The sequence below is a fragment of the Panicum virgatum genome, chromosome 7N (genome assembly GCF_016808335.1).
Source record: "Panicum virgatum strain AP13 chromosome 7N, P.virgatum_v5, whole genome shotgun sequence".
Lineage (NCBI taxonomy): Eukaryota > Viridiplantae > Streptophyta > Magnoliopsida > Poales > Poaceae > Panicum > Panicum virgatum.
The window spans coordinates 43,724,332-43,743,818 of NC_053151.1; the positions used below are offsets into that span (position 1 = coordinate 43,724,332).

The following is a 19,487-nucleotide window of genomic DNA, read 5'->3' on the forward strand; positions in this document are numbered from 1 at the left end:
TGGTTTGGCGAGGCATGAGCTCATGATTGTACTTGGAAAATGAAGAAGACACTCCATGACGACCCAACAACTGCGGTTGATCCAAACGAAAAGACAAACGAAACACACCTCACGAATAACGCGAATCGATTTTTTGTCTCCTTAAACAAAGTACTACTATTATATGGAAGCATATGGTACAACGTATGCACGTGCGGGGCTGCATTTCCTTGTCACCTTGTGTACAATATGACCCCAACTTGCACAGTAGATCTAATGATGCTGCTGCTACCGCTCAAGTAATAGCAACCCAAAAGAAAACGAGACGCCCAGGCCAGCAGCTAGCTACAGGAGTCAACATCGGCCACGCCACAGTGGAGTGGTTGGTGCCAAGTGGTCGCCCGCACACCGGCCGACGATCGTAGGCAAACACCTCGCACGGTCGCACCCGTTCCCTTTCCTTGACTCCCCCGCGCGCCCCGCCCGCGCATCAGCGTGCACGCGCCGACACGCGCGTGTCCGGCCAAAGCAGCCTTCAGATTGGGAACCGCCTTTGCGAGCCCTTTTAGCAGCAGAGCGAAACGTTGCGCGCACACTGACACCCAGGCGTGCAGCACATTGACGAAGCTGGCGTCATATTAAATGGCCGGTTCCCCCTCGGCATTCCAGCATGAGGCGTTCGTCGCCGTCGCGGAGGTCCGGCCCGGGCATGGTCGCTCGAGCCTTTTCGCCCGGGTGCCACCGTGCCGGTCGAATTGATGGAGCATGCAGCGCCGGCCGCCGGCCGCCGGCCGCCGGGGGGCCTGGACGCGACCTTTTGGACCGGGGCACTGCATGCCCCGTGGCCACGCCCGCGCACACGCGAGAGGAAGGACGGCAAAAGGGGTGGTCTTTTTTTTTTCCTGTGCGGCGTCCGCCCGCCCGTGTGAATCCACGGACGCGCGTGTCCACGGCGCGGCAGTTGGGGAGGGCGATCCGCGGCTGATCCCCCACATCATTCGTTTGACCCTGCCAGGCCAAGGGGGGCCATGCACTCGCGGTCGCACGGAAACGCACCACGTACGGCGGCCTCGGCCTCGGCCTCATCCTCAGGTGCGCCGCCGCCTCCGACACGTGTGCTCCGTTCCGGCGGGCCCGCTGTGTCCCGGCGGGCGACCGGCCGGACGAGCCGCGAGCGAGACCCCTAGTTTGGCGCCGCGCGCGCCTCAGCCTGACAGAATTAATTGGCTGCGCCGCGCCGGTACTCGGGGCTTCCGGTGACCGGCGCGAGGTCTCGCCGCGGCGGCGTCGCCCGTTCGCTGCGGGGCGTACGTGCGCGCACGTCGCCGACCGGTCAGGATCACGGTCTCATATCGTGCCCGAATTCACCGCTGCGTGACCGCGATCTCATGGGAGGATTCGACGGGAGCGGCAGCCGGCCGGGCTGCGGCGCGCCACACAGATCAGATCATCGGTGCGTCCAAAACGCCGGGAGCTGACACGCTGCACTGCACGGCCAGCACCCACAGTGTCAGCGTCAGTCTGACCCGAGCTAGTTCTTCCCCCGGGCCAGTCCAGCAGGGATAGAGCTACTAGCCGTTCAGAGTACTATACGAGTGGTAACCGTACTGCGCGGGGTCGCCGCGTCGGTGTCCAAGCGTCCGGTCACGGCCCCTTTCGCTGCGATCCAAGTCCACTTTCCTTATCTGAACTTTTGGTACCTGTCAGTCACGTAATGAACATGGCTCTGATGGCTCGCCCAATCGGCGGATGCGATCGATACTGCATGGTTGATTAAGCTTTAAGGGGGTCAATCCTCGCCACGAAAAATAAACAACTGCGAAGCATCAAATAGGAGCATTCCACAATAAGAAGCAGTTTGGAGCAACAAAAACAAGACTCGCATTTGTTTCTCTATTCCTTTTCCTCTCAACGGAACAAATAAATCAAGTGAGAGGACATATAGCCCCGTTGCGCCTCGTTCCATGCATCCAGCCCGTTTGTCTTCAGCTTGATGACGATGATGGCACAAGGATGTTGTCATATAAAGAACGAATAACCTTACATTATATTCGCAAAAAAAAGGAGAGAATAACTTTCACTCTAAATGTATGCATGTGAATCGTGGTACTTAGCTGTAAGGAAAATGGTCCCATTATGCCATTATTTTGTGATTTTGGTGATTGAGTAACAACGCAATCAATGAGATTAATGAGTTTGTCAAGTGAACAATTATAGATCCCAGGTATGAAGCAAAAGGCCAAGCAAAGCAAAACACGAAGAAAGAACTCAAAGAAATGAAGAAATGGAGTTCTACAGATTTCAGTTGCACCGGATACACCGGTGATGCCGCACCGGTCTAACCGGTTGGCAACGGATGCACCGGTGATATATCACCGGAGCAATGAGCAGTGCTGGTGCCAGAAAGTCAAGTGGCACCGGATGCACCGGTGGTGCAAAGCTGAAGCACCGGTGCAAGCACCATGCCATGCATCAGAGAGCATGTTAAGTGGCCAGGACGAAAATCTTCAGCACCGGTTAAACCGACGGTGCACCAGAGCACGCACCGGTGCAATACCACATCAGCTGCAAGGAAGAGAATCAGCACCGGTTAAACCGGAGACAAGGCACCGGTCTAACCGGTGACAGTCACGTCAGCTGATAGAAGGCCAACGGCTAGTACAGAAGCCGTGAGTGACCGGATACACCGGTGCCCCCTCACCGGTTTATCCGGTGCCCTGCGCATAAAAGGCCCAACGGCTCTTAACGGCTCTATGGTCTTGGAGCCCTATATATATGGGTTCTCCTGGTCATTTGAAGTTTGCTGGAGTTGCTACAAGCCTCGAACACACCTAAGAACATCTCCAAACCATCCAAGTGCTTATTGATCATATTTTTAGTCCTTAGCACATATTTGAGAGTGTTAGTGCTAGGTTAGCTCTTTAGAGAGTGAACAAGTAAGGCTTTGTGCCTTTGCGCTGTGGTTCTCTTGTGAACCAAAGAAGATATCTTGGAGCGCCGGCCCCTTGGGGCTTTGTGGCTCGCCGGCAACGTCAATGACCCTCCGACTTGATGTGGAGCGGCATGGACGATCTTGTGAGGGGGACGTGGAGACCCCCATCCTTTGTGGAGAAACTCCTTAGTGGAAATCGGGATCAAGGTGACCGTGGTTGAGTCCGCAGAAGAGACTTGATTACCGAGAAGCAACTCTTAGTGAGTGCTTCAACAACATGGATGTAGGTGTGCCTTTGTGGCTAACCGAACTACGGGATAAACACCTGCGTCAAGAGTTTGCTTCCTCCTATCCCGCTCTTTACGTTTCCGCATTTCATACTAGTAATTTTTGTGTGCCTTTACTTTTATAGAGTAGTCTCTTGTTAGGAAATGCTATATGTTGCTAAACTCTTTTGGGATAGGAGTTTCACACTAGAATAACTTTAGTTGCACATATAAATAGTATGTTTTAGTTTAATATTGTGCAATTAAGTTGGAGCTATAGGTCTAGATTTTAACTTGCCTAATTCACCCCCTCCCCCTCTTAGGCTAGAGCACCCGATCCAGTCTTTCATTAGCTTTAGGCACATACTTAGCGCTGAAACGATAAATGTCTGCAGCCGTCTGCAGGCAATTTTCAGAGGAATGAAGTGGCTGCAATTGTGGAGATTGCAACAAAGGGAGGATTTTTAAAAAGACATGTCGCGATTGATTATTGAAGATTATGGCTATGGAAATGCAATGTCAGCCAAGAATGGATGACAGTTTAGTCACAGGATCTGCGGTCAAGCATATGCTGGCTCTATGTTTTTATTTTTACCTTTCGTGTTAAGATGCTGTAATAACAATCATGTGGTTGTAGTCTCAAAGGACATAAAAACTTGAACTAATTTTCCATTATCTAAACAGGCACAAATTTGTATTTAAATAATGAGTTAACATTATAATTGTATCATGATTATATTTTGCAATGTAAGTTGATAAATTTTATGTGTCGCCACCCTTAATTCTATGTACCGTTTTATTCTGATTAGCAAGTTGGAACCGATGATATGTTGCACTCCATATTACTTTTCCAAATTTCAATCAAGTTGAAGATTTGGACTAGCTATTGTTTATTGTTTTGGCTCTCTCTTTTAAAAGATGTGCAAAGCACCATAAAGTAAGCAAAACATCTATTGCTAAAAAAACATCAAGTACAACATGGCTACTCCTTCCTTTTTTATGTCACCTTTTTTACTACGAAAATGTTCAAATTGTTGAAGAAAAAAAATCAATCATCTTTGTCGTTAGAAATGTGACACTTTAGTTGACAAAAAACTATTATTATCTCTTCTTTTCCAAAAAAAAAACAACACTTTCGACCATATATACAAAAATCATCAACCAGTAGATACAAAATTCTGAATCTTGAGTTGTTTGCTTTTTAATAATATATAAAGCGTATCAATACAAATAATGTCACTCTTAGTTGACGAATCTATTACCTGCTTTTCAAGATATCAACCGGTGCGATGATCATCACTACTTGTCCTCGTCTACTGACGCCGATGTGCACTTCTCCACCAACATTTTTGTATGTCTTATTTGTCCACGATTCATCGGCCAATGAGTGCCTCCGTAATGTTTGCGGAGACACTCTTCCGGCCCATTGGCTACGGGAATTCGGAACGGTTGCAACTGGCGCATCAGAATTCAGAACTTCAGACGGATTCAGCAGAGCGGTGAACCGATGTGAGTGTGAAAGATCGCCGGGTGCATGCTTTACAGCGGACGCTGACGACCTGTCGGAAAGATTCCTGCGGTCGCCGGCCGTTCGCCGTCCCCGTCGCCGCACGTTGACGCGCGACGTCGCAAGCTCGCCGTCGCACGTCACCGCGATCTCCATAGTAGCTAGCTAGCTTTGCGACTTGGTCACTCACCGGCTACGCAACTAGCAGCACGTACGGCCATCTCCCCACTCGATCCCCCGCACAATCATAAACACGTCGATTTCTTCAGGTTGTTGAGCTTTATCAGTCGACGAGCTCGATGATCATCTCCACCATGGCGGAGGAAGAAATATATGGACCAACATGATGGAGGGAGCATTGCTGCGCAAGATTCTCGCCGACGACTACTGGTCATCGGTGAGGTTTGAACGGTAATTGTTTGGTTGCGCTAGTACTATACTGGGAACTGGCCTATGCCTGAATGATTCAGCACGATCTTGTCAAATGTCAAGTGACAGCAGCTGAATACATCGTCAGATCATGTTTCTTTCATGATGGAAGAAAAAAAGACAGCATCTCCGATTACGCAAGGCCTAGCCAGTTTGTGCCGACAGTAGGATCTATATGGAGGACTGTACTGCAGGTTCATCGAATTCAAAGTCTGAAACTCGCCTAATCAAGTTAGTGTGTTTGACCCCCAGCCAAACCTGGGAAGAGTAGTTGCCAAGATTCGTCGGTAAAACAGTAGAAATATACTATTGCAGCAGGGCTAATGAGGTAAGAAATCCAGTACTGGTGGGTTTTACTACATCGACAACGACCTTAATTCATCGGCAAGATGAACGATGGTGATAATGTCAGTCAAGTGCCCTAGACTCCATGTTCATGATGATTGGCAATTGCTCCGAGATCAGAAGAAAATGACGAGGGGTAAATGGTGAAAGCTCTGGAGCAAGGATAATAGGCGCCGGTGGCCCTTGATTTTCAACAGGTAAAGTGGCAGTAGCCGTAGTTTTCAGTTGAGATTAGGTAGGGGAGCCTTTGGACTTGATCGGCTGGATCGTAATAAACTAGTCTAAAGGGGCTTTCGTTGTTAGCGAATTTGGTGAGATTTTATGTCCTCCTTCCTCGAGTTTGTTGGATGGGGCGCCTGCGTGACACCCTGCTGTCGTCAGCCGATCGTAGCTGTAACTTTGGTGTCACCGCTACCCTGCAGATCACATGCAGCTCAGCTGAAAGCTACACGACCTTACTTTTGCTCCCGAGGAAAATGTTTTTCTATTCTTTTGAGGTAAGAATTATTCTTTTTGTGGCCAAAAATATCATTGTTTCCTTTAAATTATTTTTTTAGAGAGAGAATATATTTGATATTATGACATTCAGGATGTACTGGTGGGCTGGAATAAAAACCCACGCCTCTTGAGCTGTTCCCCCCAGCAGATCCTTGTTGGACTGAGCCTATATTGGGTTGGGCCTGCTGATCGGGAATGAGGAAACGTATAAAGCCAATTTGTCGCCCGTAGAGCCCAGAAATACGGATAATCCGTAGGTAGGTGTGTACGGAAAGGACAACCTTTTGACACGCATTTCCTTCTTGCAATTGTAGAAATGCTCGAATGCTACTTTTAGTTACGTTCCCTCTTCCTCTAGCATGGACGTATGAACACAAAGGTCAAAGACGAAGAAGCGCGGTGCCTGACTGAGCAAGGTTAATCTAACAGGTGGGAACCGGTCCGGTTTGACCGGTTACCGGTCAAACCGGTCCGGTTCCGGCCGGTACCCAACCGGCCAAAATTCAAATTTTAAATTTGAATTCAAAAAATGAAAAATTCCCAAAAAAATTCTAAAAATACTTCAAGGTGTGATGAATCTAATGGTGTCAAATTTTCTCAAAAATTCATTCATTTAGTATAGTTTGTGAGAATTTAAAGTTAAATCAAAAAAGAAAAAGAAAAAAAATGGGCCGGCCCATGAAGGCCCACCGATCAAACCGGTCAAACCGGCCGGTAAACCGGTCAAACCGGTCGGTAAACCGGTAAAACCGGCCGGTAAACCGGTTGCACGGGAGCGTTTGAATTTCAAACCGGTCAAACCGACCGGTAAACCGGTCGGAACCGGTTGCACGGAAAAATTTGAATTTATTTGAATTTGGATTTGAATTCAACCGGTTTCCACCGGTTACCGGCCTAACCGGTCCGGTAAACCGGTACCGGAGGGCGGCGGTTACCGGTTTCCGGTTGGGAAATAAAACCCTGTGCCTGAGTCGGTAAAGGTCGCGGTAGCACAATCACTTTCAGCAATCAGCCACGTATGTAATAACCTAGCGTCACGAATCAGTGCGAATACTGGGCACGCCGTCCATCTCTCCAGCCGCCGCCGGTGACGGAGACGTCCGCCTCCTCCGGCGTCCGGGCACGCGATCTGAGGCCGCGCGCGCGAAGCGGCCTTTATGAGCTCGCGACTTGTGATCCCGGCCGGTCAAGTCAAATGGAGTTGCAGCAAAGCAAGCTGATGATAGCTAGAGCACGACGCATTGGGTTTACGCAGCGGCGGCTTCTCCCTCCACGTCGCCACCACGTTCAAGGTGCTCGCACGTTGGAAACGACGCTGGATCCTGGCCACTGCTGCAGAACAGGAACAGCTATCACTTGAGTCACCACTGCACAAGTCAGTGGTTGGAACTTGGGTTTCCTGATAGTCTTTGCTTCAGAAAATGAAAGCCCGAAAGGGGGGGCTTCAGATCAACATCTGCCCATGCACCACCAACCTGGCAATCTGTTGTTAACTGAAGCAATGCGAGGTGGTAGCAACGAAAGAAAAGCAGATGCTTCAGAAAATTGCGGGGCTTCAGATTAACATCTGTCCATGTACTCAAAGCACCAGCCTGTTGTCAAGTGAAGCAAAGCGAGCTAGTACTGCCAAAAAGCAAAGTGAGGCACGTGAGGCAATGCGTGAAAACGGGAAAAGCATCAAGAAAAAAGAATTAAAAATACGTAGATTCCTTGTATAATACTACAATTTTATGAGCATTTATATACGATCAACAAGTTTTATGAATACTACAATTTTATGAGCATTTATATACGATCAACAAGTTTTATGAATACTACAATTTTATGAGCACATCACCGGGCATATACCTTTCCCTGGCTCTTAGTCAAGGTAGCCGGAGGCTTATTCAGGACAGCTGCTTTCCTTGGCTGTTGCACAGGCCACAGGCCAATTCTTTTGGCGCCACATTTATTGGTTCCGGGATGCAGAGGCAGATGAGCATCTCGGCGATGCCCAAGCTCCTGCCGGAGGAAGCCGGCGGCAGTGACGACGCCGACGTGGAGGCCAAGCCCGAGAAGGCGCCGGTGCCGCGGTCGTCGGGGAAGGAACGCTCCGTGCACTTCATACCGCTCATCATCGTGCTCTGCTTCATCCTCCTCTTCCTCTGCTCCCACGGCCCCTCTCCCTCTGGTATGTGTAACGTGTCACGTGTGTGTGTTTACTTCTCCATGCTCTTTTTCATGTGTGTTTATGTTGACTGATCTTCTTACTGTCTTGCGTTTTCTGTCTGCAGATATGTCGAGTTTTGGAGAAAAGGCTGGAAGCCAGAATGCCAAGTCGCTCTGATCCTGTGAAGAACTGATCAAGTGGCGCACCAAGAAAAATATTTGTCTTTCAGTTTTTGTTCCTTCAGTCCAAATCCAATTGTGTATTTGATCCCAAATATGAAAGCATAAACACGGTGCCTTATGCTATGAGGCTAATCGCTGCAGTAAAGAACGTGGAAGCTCATTACAGCCCTCAAAAGTTCAGAACTCTGATCGTCTAACAACATTGGTTTTGTTTCCCCCTTGCTTGTTACATGGGCTGAACCTTTCTGAATTCTGACCCCTTATTCAGTGAATGTTGAGAAAACTGGAAGAACACATCAATACTTACCGAGTGACAGCATATCCTGCTTTTCAGATGTACCCATCGGCGGAATGAAAACGCAGTTAATCGTCATGACCTTTGCAAAGCGTCCGTTTCTGATACGTGGCACGGCATCCCAAGTTCCCAACTTCCCTAATAATATTTCCAGCCATTATATTTTTTCCTACCTAGAACAATGATCACTGATTGCTCCTAGAATTACAGAGATTACGCACATGGAGCGAAATCCTGCATACAGTGAGAAACTAATGAATCAACAGAATTACAGAACCCAATCACCAATCAGGTTTCAGAAACACTGCTAATGAGGAACATACACTTACAGCATCTGTTAAACCACCATTCTCTCATGAATAGCAAGCATATTCTCTCTTAAACAAAAGAACAAGTGTATGAGAAATAGAATCATGCATAGCAAGCACCATGTTTCATGTTCCCGCTGCAGGGTAATAATGATATATTGATAAAAGTATCATGTAACAATGCAAACTCTTTTAGGTCCAAATAACTTTCAACCTTCAAAGAGGTTTCAACCAGAAGATAGCAACCACAACACTAGAAATGAGTTCAACAACCATATCATGTCTATTTACACATGTATGGGGCGCAAATCATATCATAGAATCAATCCCTGAGCAGGTTCTGGCTTTTTAGGAGCATCATCGGGCGGGGATGCCTTGCTGGGCTCCTCAACAGTAATAGCAGGGACAGTCGCTGATGTGGAGACGGGGATATCTTCAGGGGTTTCAGAGACATGCATCTTTGCAAATTCGCCATCCATGTCCCTATGTGTTACTGGGCCTTCCGAGATGTCAGGTTGCGCTGCAGACCCACCCTCAACATTCGTGTGCTCCTGCTCAGCCGCTATTTTCTCCTTAGCCTTTGCACCAACATCGTTGGCTGCACTCGTGACTTTGCTGAAGGCGCCAGTTACCCATGCTGCACCAGTGAGGACATATCTGTTCTTCATAATGGCAGATCCAGCAGTCGAGACACTCTGTTCCGCAGCTGCCAGTGCTGATTTTGTCTTCTCAGAGACTTGGTACTTCTGGTCCATTTCCTTAACTTTATCATTGACAGCTGAAGTCCCGACACTGATCTTCTCACTTAGACCGATTCTCTTGTCGAAGGAAGATACTCTAGCAGTCGCAGTTGATGTGAGCTGATGCTTCTCATCCAGAGCCTTTGCTCTGTCCAGTGCATCCCTACCAAGGATAAATCCCTTCGCCAGCATGGTCCCAACAATGTCCTCGGCCTTTTGAAGGGCAGAAGGTTTTGTGTCCTTGGGCTGGGGATGAAAAGTTTTTTTAAGAAGCTGCACAGCAACTACAAATAGTATCATGCACATGCAATAGATAGTATGCCTCTAGTCATACCTCTAGAGCAGCTATAACTTCTGCAGGTAGCTCATAATCAGTAGCGGGTGTAACAATGACAGCCATATCAACTATTGTAGCCCCCTGTGACAGCAATGGAAATACACATTAGAATATGTTAAAATTTGTCATATATATAGTCATAAACAACTTTTTCATTGTCATCCAGAGACAGCTGAGTTTACACCTAGAGCTAAGAGGTCATGGTGGACACAATGTTTAAAAATCAGTTGACAGAATGGATTATGTAAAAGGCAATTCAATGGGCACGCAAGTATGGCCACTTGAAACAATTAATGAAAGTGTGTTACAAATATTTTGGTTGGGACTACAGAATTACAGTACTGAACCAAATTGATATTATTCAGATGGCTAACCTCTTTAAGATAACAAATGTATACCATACTTTCGTAATAATGCAACCAGTTAATCATCAATACATGCAAAATAAACAAAATTTTCAGACCCCTAATGCAAAATACATACCGTGAGAAGCATTGCCGTCTCAGCTCCTTGTTTGTCTTTAAAAGTAATGTAAGCAACTTGAGACAGCTCATCACCACTGCATAGCACTAAATGTTTAATGCAATTCATAGAACAGGGTGAAAATAGGGCATCATAGATATGATACTAACCTCTGCATTTCAACATGAACAATGTCACCAGAAAAGGAAAAGAATTCCTTTATATCACGCTGTTCTGCTTTCAGGGACACATTGCTCACCTTGACGGTAGTAAACATGCCTGCCTAAAAAAGTAAATGGCAGAAAAGGAACATATAATCAGCAGTACTGTGTATGTATAACACCATAGAGAATAAACAAATAGAACATTAAGAAATTTCTTTAAAATTTAGGAAAAGAAAGAAAAATGGAGAAATCAGTTAAACATTAGTGCAGATACATTAAGTTAACACATCATGGCATCCAGACATAAGTATGAACTTCAAATAACAAAGAACATCAACATGGGACTTTGCTTCATGCGGAGATACGATCCTACAACGACTCCTTGGAAAAAGGAATTCAAACTGTACTGGTACTCCAAAGCAATGAAAAACCAATGGGATAGACTTCTGCTCGAGGGATCCATGATAAGGTGGTCAAATTGGTACTTGTCAGGAGATGTCATGAAACAAGCATGCAAGTACCTCTTCTCCAAGGGAAACTACTTTCTGGGTATCGACCGTAAGGGGCAAAGGGGTCTGGTAAAGGAGAAAGAAAGAACCTGAGAAGAGGATAGTTGGAACTCTTTACCTGGATCATAGGGGCTATGCCCCCCTCTCTCTGTCTCTGATTTTAAAAATCTTGAAATAGTTCAGTTCGACTACATTGATTTTAGTAAAGGGTGCTTTAGTAAATAGTTTCCAAATTAATGTCGGATAAAAAGGATTTCAGAGCAATGAACCATTAGGAACGGCACAGCAGTCCCATTTGATTCGGCCGGCCCCATTTCCCTTTACCAACCCTAGGGAAACTCCGAATACAGGCCGTCATCCTTAGTACAGACAGACTGATTGGGTGCTAAGATCCTTCTGATCCTTCAATGAAAGATTCTATCCTCTGATTCGGATAAGCAGTGTAGAAGATCTAGGAGCAAGCTGCCTTTCTCACTGGAAAAGTAGAAAAACCATCATAACAAACAACAAATAATTTTCTTCCAGTTCGCAAAACTGACACATGGTGCAGTTAAGGCATTTTTCTCAAGAATATTTATGAGTAACCAGGTATTGAGGCCTTGTTTGGATCTTTTTTATATAATTTAAAACATTTTCTGGCAGCATTGACCATGGCTTGTTTATATGGAATGGCTAAAAATAGTCAGATACAACCCTGCATGTTATCAGGCATGCCTGCTCTTTTGATTTCATTGCTGATATACGTATTTATTTCCACGGCTAAAATAAGAAAAAAAAATGCTTCACCAATAGGTTTCAAACGTTTAAAGTTTGCACTGATTTAACATCTACAGAAAAAAGACAAATATTAAATTATATGCACATAGATTTGTACACGTTTCTCATGCATGTGGGTTGGGGGTGGTAAGGGAACCGATATATCATTGATTATTCTTTTTTGTCGCATGCATCAAACTTTACCTACTGCACTATACTAGACAAAACGATGCACATTAAATATAAATGCTTTATTGCCTAGCAACGGAACTGGTGGTCTTTTGCCAACTTTGCTTAAAAGGCTAAACCCATTCTAGGATATACAGTGACAATCATACAGAAGTGAAACCTATTCACGTGAGGGAGTTTTCTTTGTTGCATTCTTGAGACCCTCTTAAAATACATTGAGAAAAGGTATTGATTTGGGAGTCAAAACACATTTCCCCCAAAATCCTAGAGCATAAGCAAGTAGACACAAACAGAGAAACAGGCTCAAGATACTAACTAAACATACATTACAACTTACAAGCTAGTAGATATTCACCAAGCACTTCAAATCATCAAGAGAGGCATTCATAACTCGCAAACGCCCCCTTTTTAGTTTCCAGGATTAGCACACTGACAACAGCCTAGGATTATTGGACAGCAGATTAACTGCGCCGTCATTGCATATTCATCTGTGAGGTACAATGCCGACTGAAAAGGGACGGGATTTGACTATTTAAATTCTACCAAGTTCCACAGATGCTCTACTTTTCCCCATTTCCATTCTTGCTAATAGTTTCCCCCTTCTCTTTGCTATGGCAGCTTGCAGATGCGGTTAGCACTAGAGCATAATCTACGCAAATAAAAAATCCGCCCAAAGTACAAACCCCTATCTCTGGCTCCGATAACGAATTCAAAAACCGGGCGACTCCATGCCCCCGCATCGGAAATGGGCAAATGGCACAACACAGAGACTTGCGGAAGAGAACGGCTCACTAATCAACACAGTAGCAAGGAAAGGGAGGACCCCAGTGCTCACCGCCATGGCTGCTGCGACGCGATGCGGTGCGGGAGATCTCGAACCCTAAACCGCTGACTTGAATCGGGAAACGGGAAATGGAACGGCCGTGTCCCGTGGGCGGGGTTTATAGAGGGAGCGGAGACGGAGGCGGAGCACGCGGCGCGGCTGTGCCATCGAGACGACGTGGCGACGTGTGGGGCACGCCGGTACTGGGCCCCACCACCTTTCGTCTTTTACTTTGGATCCGGTCCAAGAAGATCCAGCAGCCCGTTCAGGCTTGCGGGGAGTAGCGGCCCAGCTCGGGCTGCTTGGCGAACAGGGTTCCAGCCCAGCCAGCCATAACATATGCACGTAATTAATTTTTCTTCCATAAAAAACAATATTATTTATTTTTTCTAAAGATAATACACATCTTTCTTTTTCTTTATATAGGATTGTGATTTTCATTAGATTTTCACCAAATTATGGTTCTTCCTAATTTTCATACTACCACAGAATCATACAAATGGATCATAGGTGTACAAATCACAGTGAACTTGACAATTTCTATTGCGCTCAATCTCATAACCAGGAACAAATTGGTATTAGGTTTGCAGTTTAAAAATACAAAATATGTAACTACAGCAGTAAACGCGTCATGTTCCCTAGTTTTAGAATGCTAAATAGAATCATGCCCTTACGTTTGGCTCCAAAAAAAAAGGAACAGAAAACATAACTATTCTCCAAATTGAAAACAAAATCCTCACCAGCCTCCAGGGTGCCGACCCACTTGCCGACCAACCGAATTCGATCCACCGCCGGCTTGGGGGCCTCATCGTACGCCATAGGGATGATCGAAGTCGGGGGTTTGGCTAGAGTGTTTGGGTGTGTTGATGGTTTTGCATTGGCTTTGGGGGTGCCGTCGTAGGATAGCATCAACGAAACAAGATTTTTTATGGAAAGTTTGGAAAGATTATACCTAATTACGGTGACTCTCAAAGGAAAGTTACGATCATGTGTAAAGGAAAGTAATGTGTGTATACGCGTGTATAAGATGTGGGTATAGAAAATTGCTGGTATAAAAAATATTAGGATTTTGATGGAAAATATTGATGAAACCAATCTCACATTCTCTTTCGTCAAACCTTTTGATCTGGTAAATGGAACTTCTGTTAAGGGTATGGTGGATCTAATCTTGATAAGAAAGAGTGTGCGAAAGAACACGAGCAGCACCCGGCGGACCCGAACGGCCTTTTCCCAACACAGCTAAGCACCTTGGTGACTGGTGAGGTCCCCAATTCTCCACTCTTTATGGAGTTTTTTTTTTCTGATTGTAGTTTAAACTATTGCGAACTATGTATTTTAAACTAGTGCGCAATAGATGGTCGTCGACCATTTGGAGACATGAATCTTCGTAAGTGACAATCACATGATCGGCGTGTTACCCGTGATGTGGAAGATGGTACTTTTTTTTTGTGGTGAATCGCTTTCAGTTTTCATTGTTCTGGTGATTAAACAGATGATATACCCATGATTCTTTTACAGCTGCAGGAGATTTTGCCGATCAAAGGGAAGCTAAGCGGAAAGGGCAAGAGAGAAGTACGCCAAAATACCAACTGATAAAAAGCAGAATTGAATGCAAAGAGGCGGGAAAATTACCAGCAAGAAAAAAAAAATCTAAGAGAGAATCTGTTCAGAATAATACAAAAGAGAGAGAATCTAAGAACCTTTATACGTTTTTTTGTCGGACGTGACCCGTCAGTTGGTGAGTGGTAACTCAAAATGCATTTACCATATGTAGGTGCTGCTCCTATGATTAATGAAACAAATACGTCGACTGACGTTGTCCAGCAGCCAACTTATGAGTTAAAACGGGAGAATCAAAAATGATTTTGATGATTCATGGTTGCATCGGAGTGATTCTTTTCAAAAAAAAAACTCCATTGAAACATATGAGCACTCCGTATGGAGCATCTGGTATTATTAAGTATCCATATAAAATCTATATTTCTTGCATTGTATTAATTCACTAACGTTCATGTATAAAATCTAGATGTACAACTCCTTTTTTTTGTCATGTTCATGTACATATATTATCTCGAATTCTCAATGTACATAATTTCTGCAAGACCTGTATTGGAAATGCACAATTGCAGGTTAATTGGCCTACTGGGATGCCAGATACACGTGGGAATCCCCGATGCGTGAAACCACAACACCCAACATCCACGAGAGATAAGCTTCGTCATAAAGTTAGACTATGTACAATTTTTTCTTTTTTTTTTCCGATGAAACAACTATGTACAAAATTTCATTCCTAATTGCAATGTACTCCCTCCGTCCCAAAAAACAAGTCACTCTAGAATTCAAAATTTGTCCCAAAAAATATGTCATCTTATCCTATTTAGAAAGTGCATGCATGCAAGAATCAATTAGTGCCAAATATGGATAATATATCATTTTACCTTCATGTTAAGTTGTCTTAGAATGCCTAAGATGACTTGTTTTTTGGGACGGAGGGAGTAGAACACAGAAAGGTGACAATAGAAAGAAAAAAAGGATGAATCTACTAAAGCTGACAAAGGATTTCATGTGCAAGACACTCTTCACTCAAGCAGTTGTGTTAGCTCATCAAAGTCGTCGTATTCCTGATGCTGTACTCCTGATTCATCATTGTCAATCACAGCGAGCTCATTGCCACGTGATAAACCTGTTCTCTCGTAGAACTCTTCCTTCTGAGCATCCCATTCTTTGACAACCTCATCTATCTTGTCACCCAACAGCTTATCACTCTGAAGGATGTGCTTAGCATCTTCAATGTCGACAGTTTGGCCTGCCTCTGTCAAGGTGGAAAGTAAGGGCAAACGGATAGCAGCAGGTTCAAACCAGAGCCCTTGTCAGTAATAAGTTCCAAAATCGTACACACATGTCGAAAATGTAAGGCATAGGAAACGAGGGGGAAAGCACTTGCAAGGGCCAATTCTTTGGCTTCACCATACTCTTTTGACAATTTTTTGATGCTACCAAGCTCAAACTCCGCACCCTGAGGTAGATGAAACGTGTCAGTAATAGATCTGCGTAAATTTCTCATCACAAAACGAATGGACTGGCAGGCTGCCCTTGAAGTTATGCTGTTATATTTCCAACCCAGCAACCCAGCATAATAATTGTCTAATCAGGCCTTAAGAAAATTAAGAGGAAGCGCAGGTCTATCTTAGTGAGATTGTGTTCAAACATAAACTGGAAGGATGATAGCCTCACAGGAAGTGTGTCAGTGTGCAAACTGCAAATCATGAAGTAGTGTAAATGCCGGTCGCAAAGATTGGACATAGAACTATAAAAGCAGGGGTGTATGTATAACTAAATATATTAGAACATACCAGGTCCATGTGCATATAACTTTCTGCTTGGGTGTTTGCGAACAACCTGCAATACAAAAGTGCAGGGAAAATAGAAGCATGGAATACTAATGGTCTCATTTGCGCAAGAAGATAACAGATAACACCAGTAATAAACTGCAGTGTAGAACAACATGAAGATGGGTGTAGCTAGTGGATGAACTTGACAGAAGCGCAAGCGCATCAGTAAGGTGAAAAATGTCACTAATCTTATTTATGCATCCATAGGTGCAAATTACTTGAAACACTAATATCAATGATAAAAAAAATCATACTAAAAACTCATGTTGTTGTGACAATAATCTAAGTATTCCTTGGTGAAATTTACTGCAAAAACAAATGCTAATGCTAAACATCACACTGGAAAAAATCACATACTTGTCACAGGCAAATCTGACCCGTTTATTCTGCAACGCAGTCAATTCCTCGATCTGCTTCTCACTGTCATCATCCAGCAAATTCATGTAGCCAAACAAAAACATGCCTTTATCCAGCATCCTTTTGACAAGCGCCGGCACGAGATGCACTCCATTTTGCTTAACCATAACGACAAAATCTTTCAGTTGCCTGCACTCCTCTGTTTTTCAACAGAGGAAAAGTTTCAGTATATTAACACTCAGTTTCAGAAGCACCAAATTATTGGCTTAAAATATATGCCTTACCTAGGGACAGGTAAATCTTGAACTGTGGCTTGTATGGCTTACACTCATACAGACAGTAAAGGCAGTAAAGCCCAGCCAATCTTTGTTGTAGAGAACTTTGAGAAGTGAAATGACCTGGGTGCACAATTAAATAAAAAAAATAGTTCAGAAGTGGCAGAAAAAAAAAGGTTCATTAGCAATTGTGAGTTCAGTTCAGAAATCTGCTTTTCCAGGATGCCGACACCTACCAATACAATGCAGAAAGAGGGACTGCATGAAGAAACCAGAGTTTGTCTTAGGTCTGCCTTCATAGAGATAAGAAAATTTCTTTGCCTTCCAAACTCGCCTGAAATCAGCCAGTGATGTGCTGTTCTCCTACGAAGGGCGGGCCTGGTGCAGCGGTAGAGCCTACCGTCTGTAACCGGAAGGTCCCGGGTTCGAGCCCCAGCCTCTGCACATTTGTGTGGGTAAGACTTGGGGCTTAAAAACAACCCTTCCCCAGACCCCGCACAGTGCGGGAAGCCTACGGCACTGGGTACGTACTTTTTTTATGTGCTGTTCTCCTACCAGCAGGAATGCAACAATGTAACTCATCCAAGTTAGCATGTACCTAACACACAAAAAACTTATGGCAAAATTTACCTTGGCATAATCGGCTATTAGCTCATCGATGTCCAGCTTGAATGGAGCAACATCCATATTCCCAGAGATGGCTCGAGAACTGTATAAGAAATCAAATTGCTCACTTGATTGGTGATGGGAAAAAAAACAATAAAGCAATGGCAAGCATGAGTGTTCAATTTTGCACAGCAGGAAGGGAAGGGAATGGGTGGCATACCCCTGCCAGGGGTGGGCAATTGGGCATCACTGTCGAAATTTGGAGCATGGGTATTCAAAATTTGAAATGCTAATTTCTTTTAACAGCCTAGATTATAGATTCATAAAATTGATCCTACCTTGCATTTTGCATCACTGTCACTACCACATTGCCACAAACACACAATCATTCGCAAATTGCAATCACAAATCAAAAATCAACAAAACATTGACAAATCGCTAACCTCAGTAACTCAGCTGCTGGCTTGCCGTGCGCCTGTGCTGAGCCCGGAGCAGAGAAGGGAGTACGGGCGAAGGCGCAGAGGGACGAGGGATGGAGTCGATGCCGTAGACCGACTATGCCCGCCGGCGGCCGGCCGCAGAGCCCCTTCGGCGCTGGTGCTCGGCCGCTGCCGAGCCCCCTGCGGCCCCGCCCTGCGCTGCTACGGGCGCACGCGCTGGCGCTGTGGCGCGTCGCTTCGCCGCCCTCTGGTGCCCTGCAAGCTCGGCCGCTGCCGCTGCCTGCCGGCCACCTAGGGCTCGCCGCGTCGGGGAGTGGCCGATTGGGGGATGGACTGGATATGCTCCTCCTCAGTTTGAGTGAAATTGGGCCCTTGGGCCACGTATGGGCCGCGGTCACCGGGGGAACAGTGGAGCTGAGTGGGACGGGATGCCACGGCGACGGGACGAGGCCACAGAGTCCAGGAGGTCGGAGCCACCGAGGGCGGTTTTTTCTTTTTTATATTTAAAAAAATTAAAATTTCAAAAATATATGTCGGTTTTGGAAAATTTCAAAAATATACCCCGGTCGCCCTATGGGGGGCGACAGGGCTCAAATGTAATTTTTTTTCTTCAAATTTGCAGCGAAGTCCCTGGAAAAAAAGAGGGGGGCCTGTCGCCCGTTGGGGGGGCGACAGGCCCCTGTCGCCCACCCCAGGGGCGACAGGCCAGTGGGCCCGCCAGGGGGGCCGGTCGCCCCCCCACGGGCGACCGGGTCAGCCTCCCAGGCCCCCTCATTCCCTCCCCTCATTCCCTCCTCTCATTTGACCTCAAAAAATCCAAAAAAATCCAGAAAAAAGAGAGGGGTGAGAAGAAGGGAAGCGGCGAAGCTCTGCCGAATTCCGCACTTGTGATCTACCGGTAACTTTCGTATAAATTCGTTGATATTGTATAACAATTTAATTTAATTAGCAGATTAGCTGAATTAGATTTGGTGCTTTAGAACACTGGTTTAGTATTACAATTTGAGTACTATTACAGACTTTTTCAAATAAAATAATTATACATTAGAATAGAATTATGATAGTACCTTATTGATATTGCAGTATAAGACAATAGAATTATAACAGTACCTATATTTTCACGCATCGATTTGGTATACGATATGTGCATTGCTTAAATTATGGTTTGTTATTTGGCGCACCACACTATAGCGCCAATGTCTTCGTCAGGATCAACCTACATTCCGTGGAGCAAGTGTAAAGCCACCGTACCCAAAGGAATTAATGTGCCAATGTGCTTCTGCGGTTCGTTATGCAAGTTCATGCAATCTGAGGTTTTAGGAGATGACTACGTCATGAGGTTCTTTATGTGTGAGAACTACGAATATGATCCACCTAAGCGATATGGCAAAGACCGGGCCAAGGTAGCAGGATAACATACGCTATTTTTCTATATGACCTAACATTGAATTATGATTCTAACTTGTATTGGACAAAGTCTCCTCCGCCTCTTTGTGATTTTATGCAGTGGTTCGACACCGTGCAGTCGCAGCAGGCAAAGGACATTG

The 19,487-nt window shown here is 45.3% G+C and overlaps 3 protein-coding genes across 3 annotated transcripts; 1 reads left to right on the forward strand and 2 right to left on the reverse strand.

Annotated features, from left to right (window-relative positions):
- The first annotated feature begins 7,814 nt into the window (after positions 1-7,814).
- Positions 7,815-8,502, forward strand: LOC120682423. The gene is made up of 2 exons (XM_039964336.1): positions 7,815-8,126; positions 8,230-8,502. The coding sequence occupies exons 1-2, from the start codon at positions 7,919-7,921 to the stop codon at positions 8,280-8,282; spliced, it is 261 nt and encodes an 86-aa protein (XP_039820270.1). The 5' UTR covers positions 7,815-7,918; the 3' UTR covers positions 8,283-8,502.
- A 494-nt stretch (positions 8,503-8,996) lies between these two features.
- LOC120682422 (binding partner of ACD11 1-like) lies at positions 8,997-13,036 on the reverse strand. The gene is made up of 5 exons (XM_039964335.1): positions 12,883-13,036; positions 10,600-10,712; positions 10,451-10,526; positions 9,965-10,048; positions 8,997-9,876 (listed from the first exon to the last, which is right to left on the reverse strand). Exons 1-5 carry the CDS (start codon positions 12,886-12,888, stop codon positions 9,205-9,207), a joined length of 951 nt encoding a protein of 316 aa, XP_039820269.1. The 5' UTR covers positions 12,889-13,036; the 3' UTR covers positions 8,997-9,204.
- Positions 13,037-15,288: 2,252 nt separating this feature from the next.
- On the reverse strand, positions 15,289-18,275 carry LOC120682811. Its single transcript, XM_039964832.1, has 8 exons — positions 17,944-18,275; positions 17,525-17,603; positions 17,131-17,257; positions 16,904-17,017; positions 16,620-16,818; positions 16,224-16,269; positions 15,811-15,886; positions 15,289-15,682 (listed from the first exon to the last, which is right to left on the reverse strand). Exons 2-8 carry the CDS (start codon positions 17,579-17,581, stop codon positions 15,450-15,452), a joined length of 852 nt encoding a protein of 283 aa, XP_039820766.1. The 5' UTR covers positions 17,582-17,603; positions 17,944-18,275; the 3' UTR covers positions 15,289-15,449.
- Positions 18,276-19,487: the final 1,212 nt, after the last annotated feature.

Bases quoted from the DNA above. Each gene is read 5' to 3' on its own strand.
- LOC120682423 (XM_039964336.1), top strand. From the start codon at position 7,919: ATGCAGAGGCAGATGAGCATCTCGGCGATGCCCAAGCTCCTGCCGGAG. The intron at 8,127-8,229 runs GTATGTGTAACG...TTCTGTCTGCAG, and splicing joins CCACGGCCCCTCTCCCTCTG to ATATGTCGAGTTTTGGAGAA.
- LOC120682422 (XM_039964335.1), bottom strand. The intron at 10,527-10,599 runs GTTAGTATCATA...AGTGCTATGCAG, and splicing joins GTTCATGTTGAAATGCAGAG to TGGTGATGAGCTGTCTCAAG. The intron at 9,877-9,964 runs GTATGACTAGAG...TTTCATCCCCAG, and splicing joins AAGTTATAGCTGCTCTAGAG to CCCAAGGACACAAAACCTTC.
- LOC120682811 (XM_039964832.1), bottom strand. From the start codon at position 17,581: ATGGATGTTGCTCCATTCAAGCTGGACATCGATGAGCTAATAGCCGAT. The intron at 17,018-17,130 runs GTAGGTGTCGGC...TTGTGCACCCAG, and splicing joins CCTCTTTCTGCATTGTATTG to GTCATTTCACTTCTCAAAGT. The intron at 16,819-16,903 runs GTAAGGCATATA...GTTGAAAAACAG, and splicing joins CAAGATTTACCTGTCCCTAG to AGGAGTGCAGGCAACTGAAA.